The sequence below is a fragment of the Euprymna scolopes genome, chromosome 2 (assembly GCF_053919585.1).
Source record: "Euprymna scolopes isolate OS-2025 chromosome 2, ASM5391958v1, whole genome shotgun sequence".
Taxonomy (NCBI): Eukaryota; Metazoa; Mollusca; class Cephalopoda; order Sepiida; family Sepiolidae; genus Euprymna; species Euprymna scolopes.
Window position 1 is genome coordinate 116,495,818 of NC_136483.1, and position 26,484 is coordinate 116,522,301.

A 26,484-nucleotide genomic window follows, 5' to 3' on the forward strand; every position below is an offset into this window, starting at 1 on the left:
GAAAGTACTGTTAAATAAATAGAAAAGAAGAAGGTATTAGAGATAAATATTCCCATAACTTCAATTTCATCTGCATATTTTAAAGGGTTTGTAAGGGTGCATAACAGGGTGCTCTTCTTGAAAATTCAGATATCTCATATTTGTATGAAATTTCAACAAAAATTAAACAAAATTTCAGTTTCTTCAAAGAATTCTGAGACACACTCGCAGATGGAGTGTTTAAGCCTCAAATTTTTAACATGCATCTCTTTTTAACGATTTAAATATTTTTATTTTTATGAAATTTGAAACTTACCAACAAGAGACAAATTAATAATTATTACCAAAATTTCAGTTTCTTTGGAATATTTTAAAAGATTATCAAAATGAAATGAAGGTGGTATAACTCCTCCGTTAATTATTTATAAATTTTGTTCAAACTTTTGTAAGATGTCTTATCGATTTTATTGAAAAAAAACATTTTTAATAACATATATTTCTTCACTGAATTATCTTTCCAAAAATATAAATATTTTCTTAGAGGAAATAAAATGGTCTGTATCAATGAGCGAAGCTAAAACTAAAGTGAAAGATTCCCAGACAATGCTGGGTACAGCTAGTAAAAAAAATATGAACATCAGAAAAGGCCCTATCTGAATGAATCAATGTTTCAACATCAACCATCTCGTTAGGGTTCAATCTGATAAGACAGTTTATGTTGAAATGTAGATCAATTCACATGGGCCCTTTTTTGATGTTTATATAACTTTTCTTATAAAAGTTCTACCTATGTATTGAGCACTTTTGAAAAGAATATTGTTTTTTAGTTCAATACATTTGAACTTATTTAACTCGTGTGTGTGTGTGTGTGTGTGTATATGTGTGTGTGTATGTTTGTGTGTGTGTGTGCATGTTTCATTGAACAGCAGGGATAATTCTTGTTTGTTTCTCTTGCGATCCATCTTTTTCATTTGGTGGGACAATTTTCGAATATTCTGTTCGAGTGTAAGAATAAATTAGCTATAGCACAAATGCTTTCGACTTCCAGGAGTCGTCTTCAGGCGAGTGATGAATGAAAAAATTGTGCTCAGTGAATTTATTGAGAAAGTTGATTGAAATCATTTAAAAGCACTTAAGCGTACCCTCTCCTTCATATTGAGCCTGATTGATGGTCGGTTTGTTTATGCAAATGAGTAGGGCTTATATGATGGGGAGTCGCAGCTTATAATATGAGATGGCTAGAATAGCGATATTTTTTATTAATATATTTCTAAATTCATTTTGGGAGGTGTTGTGTTTTTAGATGTGCATAGATGAAGCTGTTAAGGGTAAACAGGTGACATGTAAGCTGGCGAGAAATACTAGTCCTAGTCTTTTATTTTTATATATATATATATATATATATATATATATATATATATATATATATTGAGAGAGAGATAAACAACCAAATGAATATGGAGTGAAGTGGGAGAAACATATATTATTAAGTGGAACAAATCAAAAAACAAACTCTGAAATATTTTTAAAAATGGTAGCTTATTACAGGGGAAAAGTAAACACTATTTTATTATTTTATATAAAAGCAATATAAGGATCTTTGCAGTAAATAGATACTTATATATAACACACATACACACACATGTATACACTACATAGAACCACATTTGCGCTATAAAAAAAACTAAGTTTAATCCTATTTTGTATGTATGAATTTTTATGATCAGATTCAAACAAATGTACAATTTTAATTTATTTAAATTTAATAACTGATCTGTTATTTTGAATTTATTTCTTTGTCAACATCGCAAAATGAATTAATTCCTTTGGTTTAATACATTGCATTCATATTTCAAAATTCTAACCTTTTCCTCCAGACACAGGTTATGTCTTTTATTGATACTGTTAGGATTATTGGGTAAAATAGGATTCACCAGGAAATTATAGGTTTACAATTATTAATTAGTTTCTAACTAATAGTATTTTGACAGAATCATTTTTTTCACCTGAAATAAGCCATATTACCACCGAGACGTAAGGGACTACTGTAAATTAGGTGTATCATAAGTAGATCTATGACAATAGAATATTGTTATTGTTTTGACTCTCTAGCATATATTCGACACAGTTAGACAACTCTCTAGTATATATCCGACACAGTTAGACAACCGAGAATCACATCACTCTGTATAAAAGCATATAAGATATCAATGGATACACACTCAAGAGTAAAAAAAAAGAATATGCTGTTGTCCTAGCCCTAATCATAAGTTGAGAGCTATACAGTAAGATGTTTGTTCACATTACATTAAAATTTTAAATGGTACTGTTGGGGAAACAAGTATAAGAGAGGGAATTTTAGAGAAGCAATTTGAGGAAAGAAACTATTAGTGTAAAAAGATTTTTGGTATCTCGGGATCTCTATAGTGAATGGGTGAGATTTTGCTGCTTGATGGGTTTTGAGAAAGAGTCTGGTTATAGTAATGTGATTTCCAATTACTGGTTGCAATTCCAGCATATGTTTCCATGTTATTGCTGACCTTATTCAAGAAACCATTTGCCTTATATAAAACATTATATAGTTGCAATTGCTCTACGACATACAGTCATTTATTTATCCTACAATTACACCCCTTAATGTTGTTATTGTTCTTATTTCTTTTTTACTTGTGGCATTTACATAATTTGGTGCATGAGTAATTAAATCATTTGTGCAGTATGTTGCTTATGATGAAATGCTTGCGCTTACGAGCAGTTTTTAGCAGTTGAAAATCAACCTACTCTCATGTACATGGTTATTTATGTATAAAACTGCATGTAGTTGTTGTTTCTATTTATATTGTCAAACACACATATATTTAAAATACATGCAGATCTTTAATGTATAATTATATATATATATATATATTTATATATATATAAGAGAAAGGAAATCAAAACTGTAAGTTGAAATTTACAATTAAATTTATTCAAAAACAACGAGTTAAAAAAAGTAGGAAATGTAAAAAATAATAAAAACAAACACGGCATAACATTGCAGCTTACGATGGGAGATGACACATTGTTTTTCTGTCCATTTTATTTCTCGAATCCACTCAACTGGCGATCAGCCTATCTTTGGACTATTGCACTATCTGAAAAAACAATTTACATAATTTCAGCTGCATTGAAAATTTTCCAACCGGACTAATTATATGCAACTAGATTTAAATTTGGATTTGATTCTTTCTAAAGAATTATTTTCGCCTAGTGGATTACCTTGAAAGAATCTTCATGCAAGCTTCATTCTTTGAAACTTCACGGAATAAGGACTTTGTAAATTGTTTCTTGGAGTATTCAGTCAAACAATAAATTTGATTGTAAATTTCAACTTATAGTTTTAATTTTCTTTCTCTTATAATAAGCTCTACTCTCTATTGTGTATTGAGCTTTTTTTATTTGGTTGGGATTAAAATATCTATATATAGATACTGGTATTTATATTAGATTGAAGTTTACCATTGCTTATATCAGGTAAACACTGCATCTTTTATATATATATATATATATATATATATATATATATATATATATATATATATTGAAAAAGTCCAAGCTCAATTAATGGCTTTTTATTGGGTTCCAGAGTGTATATAGTGTAATATAATAATTCTCCACGTTCCAAATATCAAGTTTTCTCAGTTGGCATTTATTACTTTTCAAAAGGTATCCATTACAATATTATTTTGTATTGCAACTAACAAGTCTGCAAAATTATGTTATTGCTGCATATTTAGTCACATACTCATAAAACCACCATTTTGGACAACTTACATGGTTCGTGTAACCGACAGACTCTTCCGCTCCTTCTTGTTTTGAAGATTATGCTCATACTATGGATATGCTCTGGAATTCAATGAAATGGTATTAATTGAGTTGGACTTTTTTTTAAATTTCGATCTAAAAAAATTTCTTTTCTCATTATAAAAAGCTTTATTTATGAGAAAGATTTTTAATCCATTACGATTGGTATAAACAAATCAAGTACGTTTCAAGTAAATGATTAACCTATACAAATATGTTGTTCTGCCTACTCCTGTGTATGATGCCGAAATGTCGACCTTGTATTGCAAGCATATAAATCAACTTGATTCTTTGCATATGAGATGTCTGCATTCTATTTGCAATGTTGGATGGCAGGATCATGTTCTAAATAGTGAATTACTGGAGATGTGAATTGTTGAGAATGGATGACTCAAGAGTTCCTAAACAACTTTTTTATATCCAACTGACAAATTCTTTCTGCCTAATAGGGCATCCACTCCTTTGTTACAAGGATAAACTAAAAGACAACCTGAAGCATTGTGGAATTTCTCTGAGCTCTTGCGAGAGTGTGGCAAGGGATCACAGTGAATGAAGGAAGATGTGTTTTCTAGGGACTAGAGAATTTGAACATTACTGCCTTCATCATAAGGACACCCTTCATGCAAATATGAAGGCAAAGCACTAGAAAAATCCACTAAAAGAATATGTATGTGATTTCAAGCATGCAGCAAAGCAATGTTATCTGTTCACTCAAGAAGGCATCTTTGACCGACAAGCATATGCAAGTTCACCATCTGCGGAGGAATATGCCGGATGATTGTAGAATTGTAATTATGCATGTGATGTCACAGAGCTTGGGAGCTGCTTGCATACTGAACCCTTATTCATCATCTTCGATGAGAGAATCCATAGACCTAGAACCCCATCCTTCAACATAGACCCCTACTACCATGTCTCCTTCTCCAACATCAGGGGTTTACGTTCCAACCTTCCAGAGGTTGAAACCCAATTACAGGAGACGAAACCGGACTTACTCTTTCTAAGCAAAACTGGCATAGGGCCAACCACTTCCCTAGATGAGTTCATAATAAAACTACTAAATCTGACGCCTAAGATCGCCATGGACATGGAATATGCACCTACGTGTGGTAGAGATATCTCCAGAGAAGACCTTAATTTACCTTATATGTGCTTCTGGGTTGCACTTGATTACACCACCGCATTCATATTTGCCCTCTATCGCCCCCACAACAGCGGGGTTTCTGTCTTTAAGAGTATATCTGAGAAAATTGACCTCATCCTGTCTGCTCATCCTTCGGCTAACATTCACATTTGCGGTGACTTTAATGTCCAGAATATGGAATGGCTGACCCACTCAAATAAGACAGATGAAGAGGAGAGGTTCTGTCATGATTTTGCCATTGCCTATGACCTCACTCAGATTGTTCACGAACCCACCCATGTGGCCGATACTACTGGTTAGTATGCAAGCCTTCTAGACCTTTTTCTCACAACTTCCCCTGAGCTATGTTCATGTTCCGTTCTATCTCCCCTGGGATCCTCCGACCACACAGTTGTATCAGTTAAGATAAAAATGAAATACAATGTACCTCTCCACTGTAATGTATATCGATACTCTATAGCTGACTGGGATAGCTACCGTACATTCATATCTGATCTACCTCTGTGTTCCATGTTTAAAAAGGATATGTCCTCTATAGTATCAGACCTGACCGAATGGTTAATTGTAGGCATAGACCGATTCACTTTTTCCATAGCTACCAACGTAATAGATGTACTGAGACTAAAGCTGCTTTCAGGACTGCCAGCAACCACTGTAAAAGAGTAATAAAAAATGCAAGAGAGCTGTATGCTCAGCCCGTCAAATCCAAAGTAGCTGAACAGTGGCTTGGTTCCCACCAGTTTTGGCAAATAGCAAACAGGATCCTGAACAGAAGCATGCGTTCTATCCCAACCATCATCTCATCAGCATCAGACAAGGTCAAACTATTCAGCAAGAACTTTGCAGCTAACTCTACCCTCTGTGACGAAGGTCATCAACACCCCGTATTTCCTCCTATAACAGACAACACACTATCCAAAACACAAATATCTGTGCATGAGGTCACCAAGCTAATCAAGAACCTTGATTTCAGTAAAGCAACTGGCCCAAACGGCGTTCCAATTATAGTGTTGAAAAAGCTTTGACCAGAACTTGCCTCCATACTTACAAAACTCTTTAAGCATTGCCTTAAGGAGAAGTGCTTTCCAACACCCTGGAAAACCTTGTCAGTATGCCCTGTATTTAAGAATTCAGGTGATAAGTCATCTCCCTCTCAGTACAGACCAATAAGTCTCTTGTGTGTCATGAGTAAGTTACTGGAATCTATATTAAATAAAGAAGTAGTCAACCACCTCAGCAGAAATAACCTCCTTAGTGACATGCAATATGGTTTCCGTTCTGCTAGATCTACAGCTGATGTGCTAACAGTTATATCCCATAGGATTAGTGAATCTCTTGAAAAAGGCTTCCTTTCTAGGGCAATTGTTCTTGACATATCAAAGGCCTTCGATAAGGTATGGCATAAGGGCCTACTTCACAAGATTTCCAGCTATGGTGGAAATGTGTTCTCAATAATTAAATCATTTCTCTCTGATAGGTTCATAAGAGTAGTGGTTGATGGGCAGCAATCAGAGGCCCACAGTATTAATGCTGGAGTCCCCCAGGGGTCCATCCTGGGCCCAACTCTCTTCCTGATCTACATCAATGATCTCCCAAAACACATACTTAAATCATTCGTTGACATCTATGCTGATGACATGACCATCTACGGCAACACATCAAAGGCTGTAAATGACAAAGATCTCTCTGATTCTCTCTCCTCTGATCTTGAGTGCGTAGTTCAGTGGGGGAAGAGATGGCTGGTTACTTTCAATGCATCTAAAACCAAGCTCCTAATTTTACATCATCAACGCTCTGTTCCTCATCTAGTATCAATTGAAATGGATGGCTCTCGTCTTGGGGAGGCTTTATGTTTTGACAAGCTTCTAGGTTTGACCTTTACTCCTGATCTGAAATGGAACATGTATATCAAGTCTGTTACCCGGGCCGCTGGGAAAATGGTGAGATCCTTCTACTACTCCAGAAGATATCTCACTACTAATGCAATTCTCTATCTGTATAAAAGCCAAGTACATCCAAAGATGGAGTACTGCTGCCACATCTGGGCTGGAGCTTATAAAAACAGCATATCCTGCCTTGGCAAAGTACAAAATAGACTTTGTGGCTTGGTGGGGGATGCTCTCTTCTCTTCCCTGCAACCTCTCTCCCACAGAAAAGACTTTGCGAGTCTGTCTTTATTTTATCGTTATTTCCATTGCAAGTGCTCGTCCGAGCTCCAATCTCTGGTCTCCCCCTCACCAATCCTTCATGATAAACACCCATTTAGCTAAAACCACTGTCAGTAATTTCCCCCACTCTTTATCGGTGCCTAAATCAAAACATAGATTCCATGAACATAGCTTCTTTCTGAGAAGTGCATGCCTGTGGAATTCTCTTCTGTTTGCCTGTTTCCCACCTGACTACAACTTGGATGTCTTCAAGTCCAACATAAACAAATTCCTGATTAATCGCCCCCTTAAGTAAGACGCTTTATTAAATCTCCAATACCAACTATTACTACGATATTATCCCATTGATTATTGTACACAAAATAACCCTTATCCCTGAATGGCTTCCGGGTCTTGATAAGTGGTGATCCCCAGGTAAAATATATATATATATATATATGTATATATATTAAAAGATTTTTAATTTTTTTTTCATAATATTATTTTGTATTCCTGCACGTCACCAATTGAAAACGAATAAAGAAAAGTTATAAACTGTTATACTTTTCGTATATTTTTTTATACATTTCCATTCATATATATATATATATATATATATATATATATATATATATATATATATATATATATATATATATACCATGTTTAAAGTATTCAAGAGTGACACCTAATGAATTTACCAAGGTTATTAAGAGTGCTTATTAAAAGAAGAGCAAGATTATTAATATGAACAAATTTACATGATCGCGACACTGGACGTGCTAATGTTTTAGACAGATGGTTGGTTAAAACAAGAAGTTCTCGTCAGATGACTTTATAAATAGTTGCTTTCAACAGAAGAAACTAGACCTCAATGTAACTCTCTTCCTAGGCATTAACTCTTATTATTACACATAAATATTGCCACATATACAATAAATACATATGTTCTAGTTAATAAAACATGTTAAAAAAACACTTTGAAAAAGAGTTAAAAATATATTTAATCTGAAAAGGAAACACTTGATAAGTGGATAGTCCTTAATCCGCGGAGTTTTAAAGAAATACTTTCCTTTTCATCCAAGGGTAGGAATTAGCAAAATGCAAGATCAGATTTTGCATACAAAAGTATTTGATGAAACTACAAGTAAGTCAAAGATCTTACTTGATAACAAAAAGTGAAGCAGAGGGAATATGGTGAAGAAAAAGGTGATTACACGTGAAAGGATAGTCTGAATAGTTTCAAAAATTTAATCAGGATGTGAGGACACTTTATGAGAATGATATACAATCAAATTCTGTTTTAAACTTGGAAAAAATGTCACAAAAACATATGGAATGCTTCAAACAGCTGTTGGATCATCTTGCATAATTTGGGCATCAGTTTTTGAGTGGCATAAGAGATTCAAGGAAAGCAAGGAGTCTGTGAGAGTAGATGATAGGTGTAGGAGGGGTAAGGATGTCAGAACACCAGAGTTGATTGGCCAAATAAAGAATTTCATTGATGGGAACTGTCGTGTCTCTATCAAGACAATTACACAAAGCTTGTCCCAATGGTTCTCAGAGAGGATTTAACTGTTTAACCAAGATGGGTATCGAGACAGTTCTGTACCCTTCCCTTCACCGAGAGTTTTCTCTTGGTGATTTTTGGTTATTCTAAAAAATCTTAGAGGCTGTCATTATGAGACAATTGAGGAGATGAAAGAGGCTGTGACAAGGGTCATTGACATGCTCACATAAGAGGACTTAAGATGGGGCTTTCTAGGTGTTGGAATGCTACAAAAAGTGCATTGTAGCCGGAGGAGGTTACTTGGAAGCAGAGTAGAGTTTCATGTATGTAATATCAATAAAAATGCCATATGAAGAAAAGTCTGCAAACTTATTGAAGGCACCTTTTATATACAAATGCAAAGTAATATATTCAAATTGATGTCCAAGTATGAAGATGTATTTAGACAGTAACAAGATCCAATCAGTGACGTTGGTCGAAACTTGGTACAATCCATAAATCTATTGTTGGTATGTACATCTGTAGACTTGGAGTATTCAGATCGTATAGGCTGATAGTTCTTTCAAGAATTAGGTTGAAATTTCTGCTGGAAAAAACCTTACAGTGTGGATATTATCGTTTGTAGAAGAATTATTGATGTTTAGGAAGCTTAAATAGATTTTTAAAAATTTTAATTTAAGAGGTAAAAAGCTACGTTTGGCATTTATATGGCAAGGCAAAAGGTTGAAATTCTTCCATGGCCAAAAGCAGATTTTATATAGTGTGTAACCATTTCCCCAGGCATTACCTCCACCTTTTAGGAGGCAATATAGTATATGTTCTTTTGTCAGAGGGAGCAGTTTTTTGCAAATAATAATAATAATAATACCTTTAACATATGTACGTACGTATGTCATGGTTTCTAGATTATAAATTATTTGATCGGGAGATCGTTTTTATTAAAAAGGAGAATAGAAGGTGCTAACATACTATGAACATAGATATGCTAATCTAATGTTTATAGTATGTCATCACCTTCTACCATCTTTTTTAATAAATAGGATATCCCAATCACGAAAGATGCAATGTAAAAAAAAATGATGTCGCTTTTGAGCCATACGTGAAACTAAAATATACCTTCTTTTTGCTTCCGTCTTTTGGCTAGGATCCAAGGGTCATATCTGTTCTGTCTAAAGATGGTATAATGATATCATGGGGTTTCCGTTTGTGCCGGGCATCCATACAAGGGAAATATGTCACAGGCTCCTATAAGGATATTGGAGATAAACTGTAATAACCAAACTACACTACATTAATGGGATTACTTTAACAGTTTTAACACAAGAACTACAACAATATCGCTGAACGTCCACAATGCCCAGCAGCATATGAAAGATGCCGCTGTGGAATTTCCACAGGTCTTGCTAGTAGTAGTAGTAGTAGTAGTAGTAGTAGTAATAGTAGTAGTAGTAATAATAATTTAAAAAAATGCATTTTATATCAATTGTAGATAATGCTCAAACATAATGACATATTCACACATCAGGAATTATAAAAACATTTTCCTGAAACATATTTGTCACAGTTGAAAAATGACAACTGCTGCAAAGCAGGTGTTAGGATAAACAACATGTGTGACATAAAAGTTGGAGCAAAAAAAAAATAAAAATAAAAAATAAAAACAGCAAATGATAAAAAAAAAAAAAGAGTGAAATCAATATGATTTGTGTGATTAAAATGTTTGCCTGTTTTTAAATTTCTCATCGTTTTATCTTTTCACTTAAATCCATGTTTTCTTTTTCTATTTTCTTTCCTCTCTGCAGCTGCTGCAGCAGCCTCAGGAGCTGTTACTGGCGGTAGGTTACTTAACCCCCACTCCGACACTATCTTTGTGTGTGGTTGCCCTTTTTTAGTTATTATCGTTATCACTTGGTCTTTTTTGGTCTTTGTTATGACAGGAATGCTTGCAAAAATTCATGTTTATCCCTTTTGTTCATAAACACAAATGAACCATAATGCTTGACTTTTGCCTTCAATTCAAGTTAAAAATTACTTTTCATTCACCAGTTTAAAAAAAAAACGCTTAAAAATTACTTTTGAATTATAGATCCTTACATTATAGAGAACAAGTCAGCAATTGTTAGCTATTAGTAATAGTATTATTAGTTGCACCTGCCCGGCATTGCTTGGGAGTCCTTATTTACAGTAGTCGGTTTTCAATGTGGTGGCAAATCCAGTTCCCAAAAAGATGCACTCTGAATTAGGAGAAAAATTAAAATTGCTTCAGTCTAAACGGATTTCTTCTTCACTGAACTAGAACAAAACAGTTACTACACTTTACTCCTAATCAAAGTTACATAAAACTTTCAATTTTTTAATACTGGGAATGTTTGAAATTACTTTTCATTCGACAGGTTGAATGCTTCCAAATTCCTTTCAAATTTCCAAGTCATACACGAACTAATTTATTCTATTTTTTCAACAGTTAACAAATGATTAAAATAGTTGACTTGTTATGGTGAATTTAATTTTGTAATTCAACTCTTTTTTTTTATTGGATTTTTAGAAAATTTGTTTTAGTACTCTATGCAATTGTATTCTTGATTTTTCAAAAACACTTGCACTATGCTGGATTTAATTTTGTAACTCAATTTTTTGATAGCACTTTTAAAAAGTTTGTTTCAGTATTTTATGCAATTGTATTTTTGATTTCAATAAAAAAATGGTTTAATAGTGAATAAAAGTATTATTTAATCCATGTAGAGACAAGAAACGCAGATATGAGAAGTGAGAACACAATTTTCTCGGTATAGATATTGATAGAGATGTTTGGTATGCATTTACTTTGTAATCATTTAAAATTTGAAAGTTTTTTTTAACAAAGTTTTTAAACTGTTGGATTGGTAGCAATATCTTGCTTGAATTATAGTATAAAAGTTAAAAAAGAACCCCATATTATGTTTCATATGTGTAAACATAAATTTTTGAATGCACCGCTGTTGTATCAAATTCCCCTTCCCTGGCCCTGCATGTTGTATATTTGTTGATTCTTACTGTTGTCCATTTTTATATTCTTTGTCTGTAGCTGTTCATTTTACGTGGAAATTTACAAATATTTTCACAGTTGGGAAAGAAAGGGACATATACAGGTTGAATTGTTTATTTACTTTTGCTTCTTAGATTAATTATTTATCATGAAACTTGACAACAGAAAAACATGGGCATGAAGAAACTAATCTTATATAATCTAGGCATACAATGGGATCTCTCACACACATATCCCTTTTATTATTATACACATACTATGGGATGTCTCACACACATATCTATTTATTATTATGCGCATACTATGGGATCTCTAACACACATATCAATTTATTATTATACGCATACTATGGGATCTCTCACACACATATCTATTTATTATTATGCGCATACTATGGGATCTCTCACACACATATCTATTTATTATTATACGCATACTATGGGATCACTAACACACATATCTATTTATTATTATACGCATACTATGGGATCTCTCACACACATATCCATTAATTATTATACGCATACTATGAGATCTCTCACACACATATCCATTTATTATTATACGCATACTATGGTATCTCTCACACACATATCCATTTATTATTATATGCATACTATGGGATCTCTCACACACATATCTATTTATTATTATACGCATACTATGGGATCTCTCACACACATATCCATTTATTATTAAATGCATACTATGGGATCTCTCACACACATATCCATTTATTATTATACGCATACTATGGGATCTCTCACACAAATATCCATTTATTATTATACGTATACTATGGGATCTCTCACAAACATATCCATTTATTATTATATGCATACTATGGGATCTCTCACACACATATCCATTTATTATTATACACATACTATGGGATCTCTCACACACATATCCATTTATTATTATATGCATACAATGGGATCACTCACACACATATCCATTGATTATTATACGCATATTATGGGATCTCTTACACACATATCCCTTTTATTATTATACACATACTATGGGATGTCTAACACACATATCTATTTATTATTATACGCATACTATGGGATCTCTCACACACATATCCATTTATTATTATATGCATACTATGGGATCTCTCACACACATATCCATTAATTATTATACGCATACTATGGGATCTCTCACACACATATCCATCTATTATTATACGCATACTATGGGATCTCCCACACACATATCTATTTACTATTATACGGTAACTATGGGATCTCTCACACACATACCCATATATTATAATACACATACTATGGGATCTCTCACACACTTATCTATTTATTATTATACACATAATATGGGATCTCTCACACACATATCAATTTATTATTATACACATACTATCGAATCTCTCACACACATATCCATTGATTATTATACGCATATTAAGGGATCTCTCACACACATATCCCTTTTATTATTATACACATACTATGGGATGTCTAACACACATATCTATTTATTATTATACGCATACTATGGGATCTCTCACACACATATCCATTTATTATTATATGCATACTATGGGATCTCTCACACACATATCCATTAATTATTATACACATACTATGGGATCTCTCACACACATCCATTTATTATTATACGCATACTATGGGATCTCTCACACACATATCTATTTATTCTTATGCACAGACTATGGGATCTCTCACACACATATCCATTTATTATTATACGCATACTATGGGATCTCTCACACACATATCCCTTTTATTATTATACACATACTATCGAATCTCTCACACACATATCCATTTATTATTATACACATACTATGGTATCTCTCACACACATATCTATTTATTAATATACGCATAATATGGGATTTCACACACACATATCCATTTATTATTATACGCATACTATGGGATCTCTCACACACATATCCCTTTTATTATTATACACATACTATGGAATCTTTCACACACATATCCATTTATTATTATACGCATACTATGCGATCTCTCACACACATATCAATTTATTATTATACACATACTATCGAATCTCTCACACACATATCCATTTATCATTATATGCATACTATGGGATCTCTCACACACATATGTATTTATTATTATACGCATACTATGGGATCTCTCACACACATATTCATTTATTATTATACGCATACTATGGGATCTCTCACACAAATATCTATTTATTGTTATATGCATACCATGAGATCTCTTACACACATATCCATTTATTATTATACGCACACTATGGGATCTCTCACACACATATCCATTTATTATTATACGCATACTATGGGATCTCTCACACACATATCAATTTATTATTATACACATACTATCGAATCTCTCACACACATATCCATTTATTATTATATGCATACTATGGGATCTCTCACACACATATGTATTTATTATTATACGCATACTATGGGATCTCTCACACACATATTCATTTATTATTATACGCATACTATGGGATCTCTCACACACATATCTATTGATTATTATACGCATACTATGGGATCTCTCACACAAATATCTATTTATTATTATATGCATACCATGAGATCTCTTACACACATATCCATTTATTATTATACGCACACTATGGGATCTCTCACACACATATCCATTTATTATTATACGCATACTATGGGATCTCTCACACACATATCAATTTATTATTATACACATACTATCGAATCTCTCACACACATAACCATTTATTATTATATGCATACTATGGGATCTCTCACACACATATGTATTTATTATTATACGCACACTATGGGATCTGTCACACACATATCCATTTATTATTATACGCATACTATGGGATCTCTCACACACATATCTATTGATTATTATACGCATACTATGGGATCTCTCACACAAATATCTATTTCTTATTATATGCATACCATGAGATCTCTCACACACATATCCATTTATTATTATACGCATACTGTGGGATCTGTCACACACATGTTCATTTATTATTATACGCATACTATTGGATCTCTCACACACATATCCATTCATTATTATACGCATACTATGGTATCTCTCACACACATATCTATTTATTATTATGACCACTATGGGATCCCTCACAAACATATCCCTTTTATTTTTATACACATACTATGGGATCTCTCACACACATATCTATTTATTATTATGCGCATACTATTGGATCTCTCACAAACATATCCCTTTTATTATTATACACATACTATGGGATCTCTCACACACATATCCCTTTTATTATTATACACATACTATGGGATCTCTCACACACATATTTATTTTTTATTATACGCATACTATTGGATCTCTCACACACATATCTATTTATTATTATACACATACTATGGGATCTCTCACAAACATATCCCTTTTATTATTATACAAATACTATGGGATCTCTCACACACATATCCCATTTATTATTATATGTATACTATGGGATCTCTCACACACATATCTATTTATTATTATACGCATACTATGGCATCTCTCACACACATATCTATGTTTTATTATATGCATACTATTGGATCTCTCACACACATATCCATTTATTATTATACACATACTATGGGATCTCTCACACACATATCCATTTATTATTATACGCATACTATGGGATCTCCCACACACGTATCCATTTATTATTATACGCATACTATGGGATCTCTCACACACATATCTATTTATTATTATACACATACTATGGGATCTCTCACAAACATATCCATTTATTATTATATGCATACTACGTGATCTCTCACACACATATCCATTTATTATTATATGCATACTATGGGATCTCTCACACACATATCCCTTTTATTATTATACACATACTATGGGATCTCTCACACACATGTCCATTTATTATTATAAGCAAACTATGGGATCTCTCACACACATATCCCTTTTATTTTTATACACATACTATGGGATCTCTCACACACATATCCCTTTTATTATTATATGTATACTATGGGATCTCTCACACACATATCTATTTATTATTATATGCATACTATGGGATCTCTCACACACATGTCCATTTCTTATTATATGCATACTATGGGATCTCTCACAAACATATCTATTTATTATTATACACATACTATGGGATCTCTTACATACATATCCCTTTTATTATTATACGCATACTATGGGATCTCTCACACACATATCCAGTTATTATTATATGCGTTATATGGAATCTCTCACACACATATCTATTTATTATTATACGCATACCATGGGATCTCTCACACACATATCCATTTATTATTATACGCATACTGTTGGATCTGTCACACACATGTTCATTTATTATTATACGCATACTATTGGATCTCTCACACACATATCCATTCATTATTATACGCATACTATGGTATCTCTCACACACATATCTATTTATTATTATGACCACTATGGGATCCCTCACAAACATATCCCTTTTATTTTTATACACATACTATGGGATCTCTCACACACATATCTATTTATTATTATGCGCATACTATTGGATCTCTCACAAACATATCCCTTTTATTATTATACACATACTATGGGATCTCTCACACACATATCCCTTTTATTATTATACACATACTATGGGATCTCTCACACACATATCTATTTTTTATTATACGCATACTATTGGATCTCTCACACACATATCTATTTATTATTATACACATACTATGGGATCTCTCACAAACATATCCCTTTTATTATTATACAAATACTATGGGATCTCTCACACACATATCCCATTTATTATTATATGTATACTATGGGATCTCTCACACACATATCTATTTATTATTATACGCATACTATGGCATCTCTCACACACATATCTATGTTTTATTATATGCATACTATTGGATCTCTCACACACATATCCATTTATTATTATACACATACTATGGGATCTCTCACACACATATCCATTTATTATTATACGCATACTATGGGATCTCTCACACACGTATCCATTTATTATTATACGCATACTATGGGATCTCTCACACACATATCTATTTATTATTATACACATACTATGGGATCTCTCACAAACATATCCATTTATTATTATATGCATACTACGTGATCTCTCACACACATATCCATTTATTATTATATGCATACTATGGGATCTCTCACACACATATCCCTTTTATTATTATACACATACTATGGGATCTCTCACACACATGTCCATTTATTATTATAAGCAAACTATGGGATCTCTCACACACATATCCCTTTTATTTTTATACACATACTATGGGATCTCTCACACACATATCCCTTTTATTATTATATGTATACTATGGGATCTCTCACACACATATCTATTTATTATTATATGCATACTATGGGATCTCTCACACACATGTCCATTTCTTATTATATGCATACTATGGGATCTCTCACAAACATATCTATTTATTATTATACACATACTATGGGATCTCTTACATACATATCCCTTTTATTATTATACGCATACTATGGGATCTCTCACACACATATCCAGTTATTATTATATGCATACTATGGGATCTCTTACAGACATATACATTTATTATTATACGCATACTATGGGATCTCTTACACACATATCTATTTATTATTATATGCATACTATGGGATCTCTCACACGCATATCCATTTATTATTATACACATACTATGGGATCTCTTACATACATATCCCTTTTATTATTATACACATACTATGGGATCTCTCACACACATATCCATTTATTTTTATGCGCATACTATAGGATCTCTCACACACATATCTATTTATTATTATGCGCATACTATGGTATCTCTCACACACATATCCCTTTTATTATTATACACATACTATGGGATCTCTCACACACATATCCCTTTTATTATTATACACATACTATGGGATCTCTCACACACATAGCTATTTATTATTATACGCATACTATGGGATCTCTCACACACATATCCCTTTTATTATTATACACATACTATGGGATCTCTCACACACATAGCTATTTATTATTATACGCATACTATGGGATCTCTCACACACATATCCCTTTTATTATTATACACATACTATGGGATCTCTCACACACATATCCCTTTTATTATTATACACATACTATGGGATTTCTCACACACATATCCCTTTTATTATTATACACATACTATGGAATCTCTCACACATATCCCTTTTATTATTATACACATATTATGGGATCTCTCACACACATATCCCTTTTATTATTATATGCATACTATGGAATCTCTCACACACATATCTATGTATTATTATATGCATAATATGGGATCTCTCACACACATATCTATTTATTATTATACACATACTATGGGATCTCTCACACACATATCCATTTATTATTATACGCATGCTATGGGATCTCTCACACACATATCCATTTATTATCATATGCATACTACGCGATCTCTCACACACATATCCATTTATTATTATACGCATACTATTGGATCTCTCACACACATATCCCTTTTATTATTATACACATACTATGGGATCTCTCACACACATGTCCATTTATTATTATAAGCATACTATGGGATCTCTCACACACATATCCATTTATTATTATACGCATACTATGGATCTCTCACACACATATCTATTTATTATTATACGCATACTATGGGATCTCTCACACACATATCCATTTATTATTATACGCATACTATGGGATCTCTCACACATATTTATTTATTATTATATGCATACTATGGGATCTCTCACACACATATCCATTTATTATTATATGCATACTATGAGATCTCTCACACACATATCCATTTATTATTATACTAAATTTGCGTGATTCAACGTTCGATATGGTCATAAATAAAATAATCCAAGGAAGTTACATTTCCAAATGTTCTTTAATTCTGGAACATGTATTGGTTGTCATCAAAATATTTTGTCACTTTTACTGTGCGAATACTAATCATTACAGGAGAATATAAAATCCTTTTTGCATTTAAATTTAAAATGTCGGCTGTTAGAGTTGGTTTTGACCTCTGAAGTTAAAAATGTCTGTCGTTAAAATATATTTTTATGTGATGTACATGATGAGATGCCATGACTTGCAAAATATGATATTGCTTTTCTGATATAATTTAAATTTCTCAGGAAATTTGACACTGATTTAAAAATTATATTTTTCTTAGCCATTGTAGCAGCAGTGTCAGCAAGTGTCAGGCTCACTAAAAATGTAGAAATGAAAGACAAGAGTCTCATTCTAACATTTAATGGCAACTTTATTGATTATCTTTGTTAGTATGACTTGTAAGAAAAAGAGTTAGTTGTGGAAAAAATTGATATGTATGGATGTTGATGAAAGATTAGACATACCTGTTGAAAGAATTCATGGATGTGTGTTAAGTTAGTAGTAGAATCCTGTGTCCATGTATGGATGGGGCAAAAGGTTACAGAGTCTTGTGGGGAAAAAGGGAGAGTTCATGCATTTGTGGTTGAAATTATTGTTTGGTTTTGTCTGCTCATCTTAGTTGACCGCTGGGTCTAAAGGTTCAGATGAGCTCTGTTGCATCCTGGGAAAGAAGTTGGGGATAGGTTCGAACCTTGTGAAGAGTCTTGCTGATCCGAGAACCGGAACGGAAGAGAGAGAGAGAGAGACAGAGAGAGACAAAGACAGAGAGACAGAGAGAGCTGCTGTGGTTTAACCTTTATGCACTTCATCATGTATTCAGCTTGCCAGAGAGATGGCGTCTAATTGGGCAAGCTAGAAGAAAAGTTGACTGCTATGACCAATCAAAATTGAGTTTATAAACCAAAGATAATCAAAATCATAAGCTGCGAAGTGTTGCTGCCACTGCTGCTACACCATTTTGAAAAATACCTTGTTATTTATAGTTAGAAGTCTCAGTGCTAACCAATTTTATGCCAGTATTTTAAAATTGCTCGTACAAAGAAAATAAGCAAAATGGTACAAAAAGTTTATTGTGTTCATACGTGTTAAGTTAAAAAAAGGCAGTACACAAACGTTACGCAAATTCATCAACTATTTTTGTAACAAGAAAAAGAGCATTTTACAGCAAAATGTCTCGTCTACCATTTTATGCTTACATTAGGGGCAATGGTGAAGAGACATAATTCAAACTTAAAATATCACACAGTATCATCATAACAATGCTCATCATCAATACATTGTTGTTTTTTATCAACTGTGAGCAAATGTGGCACTCAATTGAAAACATAGTTTTCTTATTGACAAGATGGTTAATACACTTGAAAACAAAGTTTTCTTATTGACAAGATGGTTAATACACTTGAAAACATAGTTTTCTTATTGACAAGATGGTTAATACACTTGAAAACATAGTTTTCTTATTGACAAGATGGTTAATACACTTGAAAACATAGTTTTCTTATTGACAAGATGGTTAATACACTTGAAAACATAGTTTTCTTATTGACAAGATGGTTAATACACTTGAAAACATAGTTTTCTTATTGACAAGATGGTTAATACACTTGAAAACATAGTTTTCTTATTGACAAGATGGTTAATACATTTGAAAACATAGTTTTCTTATTGACAAGATGGTTAATACACTTGAAAACATAGTTTTCTTATTGACAAGATGGTTAATACACTTGAAAACATAGTTTTCTTATTGACAAGATGGTTAATACACTTGAAAACATAGTTTTCTTATTGACAAGATGGTTAATACACTTGAAAACATAGTTTTCTTATTGACAACATGGTTAATACACTTGAAAACATAGTTTTCTTATTGACAAGATGGTTAATACACTTGAAAACGTAGTTTTCTTATTGACAAGATGGTTAATACACTTGAAAACATAGTTTTCTTATTGACAAGATGGTTAATACATTTGAAAACATAGTTTTCTTATTGACAAGATGGTTAATACACTTGAAAACATAGTTTTCTTATTGACAAGATGGTTAATACACTTGAAAACATAGTTTTCTTATTGACAAGATGGTTAATACACTTGAAAACATAGTTTTCTTATTGACAAGATGGTTAATACACTTGAAAACATAGTTTTCTTATTGACAAGATGGTTAATACACTTGAAAACGTAGTTTTCTTATTGACAAGATGGTTAATACACTTGAAAACATAGTTTTCTTATTGACAAGATGGTTAATACATTTGAAAACATAGTTTTCTTATTGACAAGATGGTTAATACACTTGAAAACATAGTTTTCTTATTGACAAGATGGTTAATACACTTGAAAACATAGTTTTCTTATTGACAAGATGGTTAATACACTTGAAAACGTAGTTTTCTTATTGACAAGATGGTTAATACACTTGAAAACATAGTTTTCTTATTGACAAGATGGTTAATACATTTGAAAACATAGTTTTCTTATTGACAAGATGGTTAATACACTTGAAAACATAGTTTTCTTATTGACAAGATGGTTAATACACTTGAAAACATAGTTTTCTTATTGACAAGATGGTTAATACACTTGAAAACATAGTTTTCTTATTGACAAGATGGTTAATACACTTGAAAACATAGTTTTCTTATTGACAAGATGGTTAATACACTTGAAAACATAGTTTTCTTATTGACAAGATGGTTAATACACTTGAAAACATAGTTTTCTTATTGACAAGATGGTTAATACACTTGAAAACATAGTTTTCTTATTGACAAGATGGTTAATACACTTGAAAACATAGTTTTCTTATTGACAAGATGGTTAATACACTTGAAAACATAGTTTTCTTATTGACAAGATGGTTAATACATTTGAAAACATAGTTTTCTTATTGACAAGATGGTTAATACACTTGAAAACATAGTTTTCTTATTGACAAGATGGTTAATACACTTGAAAACATAGTTTTCTTATTGACAAGATGGTTAATACACTTGAAAACATAGTTTTCTTATTGACAAGATGGTTAATACACTTGAAAACATAGTTTTCTTATTGACAAGATGGTTAATACACTTGAAAACATAGTTTTCTTATTGACAAGATGGTTAATACACTTGAAAACGTAGTTTTCTTATTGACAAGATGGTTAATACACTTGAAAACATAGTTTTCTTATTGACAAGATGGTTAATACATTTGAAAACATAGTTTTCTTATTGACAAGATGGTTAATACACTTGAAAACATAGTTTTCTTATTGACAAGATGGTTAATACACTTGAAAACATAGTTTTCTTATTGACAAGATGGTTAATACACTTGAAAACATAGTTTTCTTATTGACAAGATGGTTAATACACTTGAAAACATAGTTTTCTTATTGACAAGATGGTTAATACACTTGAAAACATAGTTTTCTTATTGACAAGATGGTTAATACACTTGAAAACATAGTTTTCTTATTGACAAGATGGTTAATACACTTGAAAACATAGTTTTCTTATTGACAAGATGGTTAATACACTTGAAAACATAGTTTTCTTATTGACAAGATGGTTAATACACTTGAAAACATAGTTTTCTTATTGACAAGATGGTTAATACACTTGAAAACATAGTTTTCTTATTGACAAGATGGTTAATACACTTGAAAACATAGTTTTCTTATTGACAAGATGGTTAATACACTTGAAAACGTAGTTTTCTTATTGACAAGATGGTTAATACACTTGAAAACGTAGTTTTCTTATTGACAAGATGGTTAATACACTTGAAAACGTAGTTTTCTTATTGACAAGATGGTTAATACACTTGAAAACATAGTTTTCTTATTGACAAGATGGTTAATACACTTGAAAACATAGTTTTCTTATTGACAAGATGGTTAATACACTTGAAAACATAGTTTTCTTATTGACAAGATGGTTAATACACTTGAAAACATAGTTTTCTTATTGACAAGATGGTTAATACACTTGAAAACGTAGTTTTCTTATTGACAAGATGGTTAATACACTTGAAAACATAGTTTTCTTATTGACAAGATGGTTAATACACTTGAAAACATAGTTTTCTTATTGACAAGATGGTTAATACACTTGAAAACATAGTTTTCTTATTGACAAGATGGTTAATACACTTGAAAACGTAGTTTTCTTATTGACAAGATGGTTAATACACTTGAAAACGTAGTTTTCTTATTGACAAGATGGTTAATACACTTGAAAACATAGTTTTCTTATTGACAAGATGGTTAATACACTTGAAAACATAGTTTTCTTATTGACAAGATGGTTAATACACTTGAAAACGTAGTTTTCTTATTGACAAGATGGTTAATACACTTGAAAACATAGTTTTCTTATTGACAAGATGGTTAATACATTTGAAAACATAGTTTTCTTATTGACAAGATGGTTAATACACTTGAAAACATAGTTTTCTTATTGACAAGATGGTTAATACACTTGAAAACATAGTTTTCTTATTGACAAGATGGTTAATACACTTGAAAACATAGTTTTCTTATTGACAAGATGGTTAATACACTTGAAAACATAGTTTTCTTATTGACAAGATGGTTAATACACTTGAAAACGTAGTTTTCTTATTGACAAGATGGTTAATACACTTGAAAACATAGTTTTCTTATTGACAAGATGGTTAATACACTTGAAAACATAGTTTTCTTATTGACAAGATGGTTAATACACTTGAAAACGTAGTTTTCTTATTGACAAGATGGTTAATACACTTGAAAACGTAGTTTTCTTATTGACAAGATGGTTAATACACTTGAAAACGTAGTTTTCTTATTGACAAGATGGTTAATACACTTGAAAACATAGTTTTCTTATTGACAAGATGGTTAATACATTTGAAAACATAGTTTTCTTATTGACAAGATGGTTAATACACTTGAAAACATAGTTTTCTTATTGACAAGATGGTTAATACACTTGAAAACATAGTTTTCTTATTGACAAGATGGTTAATACACTTGAAAACATAGTTTTCTTATTGACAAGATGGTTAATACACTTGAAAACATAGTTTTCTTATTGACAAGATGGTTAATACACTTGAAAACATAGTTTTCTTATTGACAAGATGGTTAATACACTTGAAAACATAGTTTTCTTATTGACAAGATGGTTAATACACTTGAAAACATAGTTTTCTTATTGACAAGATGGTTAATACACTTGAAAACGTAGTTTTCTTATTGACAAGATGGTTAATACACTTGAAAACATAGTTTTCTTATTGACAAGATGGTTAATACATTTGAAAACATAGTTTTCTTATTGACAAGATGGTTAATACACTTGAAAACATAGTTTTCTTATTGACAAGATGGTTAATACACTTGAAAACATAGTTTTCTTATTGACAAGATGGTTAATACACTTGAAAACATAGTTTTCTTATTGACAAGATGGTTAATACACTTGAAAACATAGTTTTCTTATTGACAAGATGGTTAATACACTTGAAAACGTAGTTTTCTTATTGACAAGATGGTTAATACACTTGAAAACATAGTTTTCTTATTGACAAGATGGTTAATACACTTGAAAACATAGTTTTCTTATTGACAAGATGGTTAATACACTTGAAAACATAGTTTTCTTATTGACAAGATGGTTAATACACTTGAAAACATAGTTTTCTTATTGACAAGATGGTTAATACACTTGAAAACATAGTTTTCTTATTGACAAGATGGTTAATACACTTGAAAACGTAGTTTTCTTATTGACAAGATGGTTAATACACTTGAAAACATAGTTTTCTTATTGACAAGATGGTTAATACACTTGAAAACATAGTTTTCTTATTGACAAGATGGTTAATACACTTGAAAACGTAGTTTTCTTATTGACAAGATGGTTAATACACTTGAAAACATAGTTTTCTTATTGACAAGATGGTTAATACACTTGAAAACATAGTTTTCTTATTGACAAGATGGTTATCACACTTGAAAACGTAGTTTTCTTATTGACAAGATGGTTAATACACTTGAAAACATAGTTTTCTTATTGACAAGATGGTTAATACACTTGAAAACATAGTTTTCTTATTGACAAGATGGTTAATACACTTGAAAACGTAGTTTTCTTATTGACAAGATGGTTAATACACTTGAAAACGTAGTTTTCTTATTGACAAGATGGTTAATACACTTGAAAACATAGTTTTCTTATTGACAAGATGGTTAATACACTTGAAAACATAGTTTTCTTATTGACAAGATGGTTAATACACTTGAAAACGTAGTTTTCTTATTGACAAGATGGTTAATACACTTGAAAACATAGTTTTCTTATTGACAAGATGGTTAATACACTTGAAAACGTAGTTTTCTTATTGACAAGATGGTTAATACACTTGAAAACATAGTTTTCTTATTGACAAGATGGTTAATACACTTGAAAACATAGTTTTCTTATTGACAAGATGGTTAATACACTTGAAAACATAGTTTTCTTATTGACAAGATGGTTAATACACTTGAAAACATAGTTTTCTTATTGACAAGATGGTTAATACACTTGAAAACATAGTTTTCTTATTGACAAGATGGTTAATACACTTGAAAACATAGTTTTCTTATTGACAAGATGGTTAATACACTTGAAAACATAGTTTTCTTATTGACAAGATGGTTAATACACTTGAAAACATAGTTTTCTTATTGACAAGATGGTTAATACACTTGAAAACATAGTTTTCTTATTGACAAGATGGTTAATACACTTGAAAACATAGTTTTCTTATTGACAAGATGGTTAATACACTTGAAAACATAGTTTTCTTATTGACAAGATGGTTAATACACTTGAAAACATAGTTTTCTTATTGACAAGATGGTTAATACACTTGAAAACATAGTTTTCTTATTGACAAGATGGTTAATACACTTGAAAACATAGTTTTCTTATTGACAAGATGGTTAATACACTTGAAAACATAGTTTTCTTATTGACAAGATGGTTAATACACTTGAAAACATAGTTTTCTTATTGACAAGATGGTTAATACACTTGAAAACGTAGTTTTCTTATTGACAAGATGGTTAATACACTTGAAAACATAGTTTTCTTATTGACAAGATGGTTAATACACTTGAAAACATAGTTTTCTTATTGACAAGATGGTTAATACACTTGAAAACATAGTTTTCTTATTGACAAGATGGTTAATACACTTGAAAACATAGTTTTCTTATTGACAAGATGGTTAATACACTTGAAAACGTAGTTTTCTTATTGACAAGATGGTTAATACACTTGAAAACATAGTTTTCTTATTGACAAGATGGTTAATACACTTGAAAACATAGTTTTCTTATTGACAAGATGGTTAATACACTTGAAAACATAGTTTTCTTATTGACAAGATGGTTAATACACTTGAAAACGTAGTTTTCTTATTGACAAGATGGTTAATACACTTGAAAACGTAGTTTTCTTATTGACAAGATGGTTAATACACTTGAAAACATAGTTTTCTTATTGACAAGATGGTTAATACACTTGAAAACATAGTTTTCTTATTGACAAGATGGTTAATACACTTGAAAACATAGTTTTCTTATTGACAAGATGGTTAATACACTTGAAAACATAGTTTTCTTATTGACAAGATGGTTAATACACTTGAAAACATAGTTTTCTTATTGACAAGATGGTTAATACACTTGAAAACGTAGTTTTCTTATTGACAAGATGGTTAATACACTTGAAAACATAGTTTTCTTATTGACAAGATGGTTAATACACTTGAAAACATAGTTTTCTTATTGACAA

General features: G+C 31.4%; 1 protein-coding gene across 19 annotated transcripts in view; it reads left to right on the forward strand.

Annotated features, from left to right (window-relative positions):
- LOC145294584 (calcium-dependent secretion activator 1-like) overlaps positions 1-26,484 on the forward strand; it is a 649,478-nt gene that overhangs the window by 416,369 nt on the left and 206,625 nt on the right. For 10 of the 19 annotated variants that reach the window (XM_080141411.1, XM_080141392.1, XM_080141393.1 and 7 more), the window contains one exon: positions 10,426-10,458. The exons of the other annotated variants lie outside the window; for them this stretch is intronic. In XM_080141411.1, the coding sequence (XP_079997537.1) occupies positions 10,426-10,458 (33 nt within the window). The remainder of the gene's footprint in view (positions 1-10,425; positions 10,459-26,484) is intronic. 19 annotated transcript variants of the gene reach the window in all.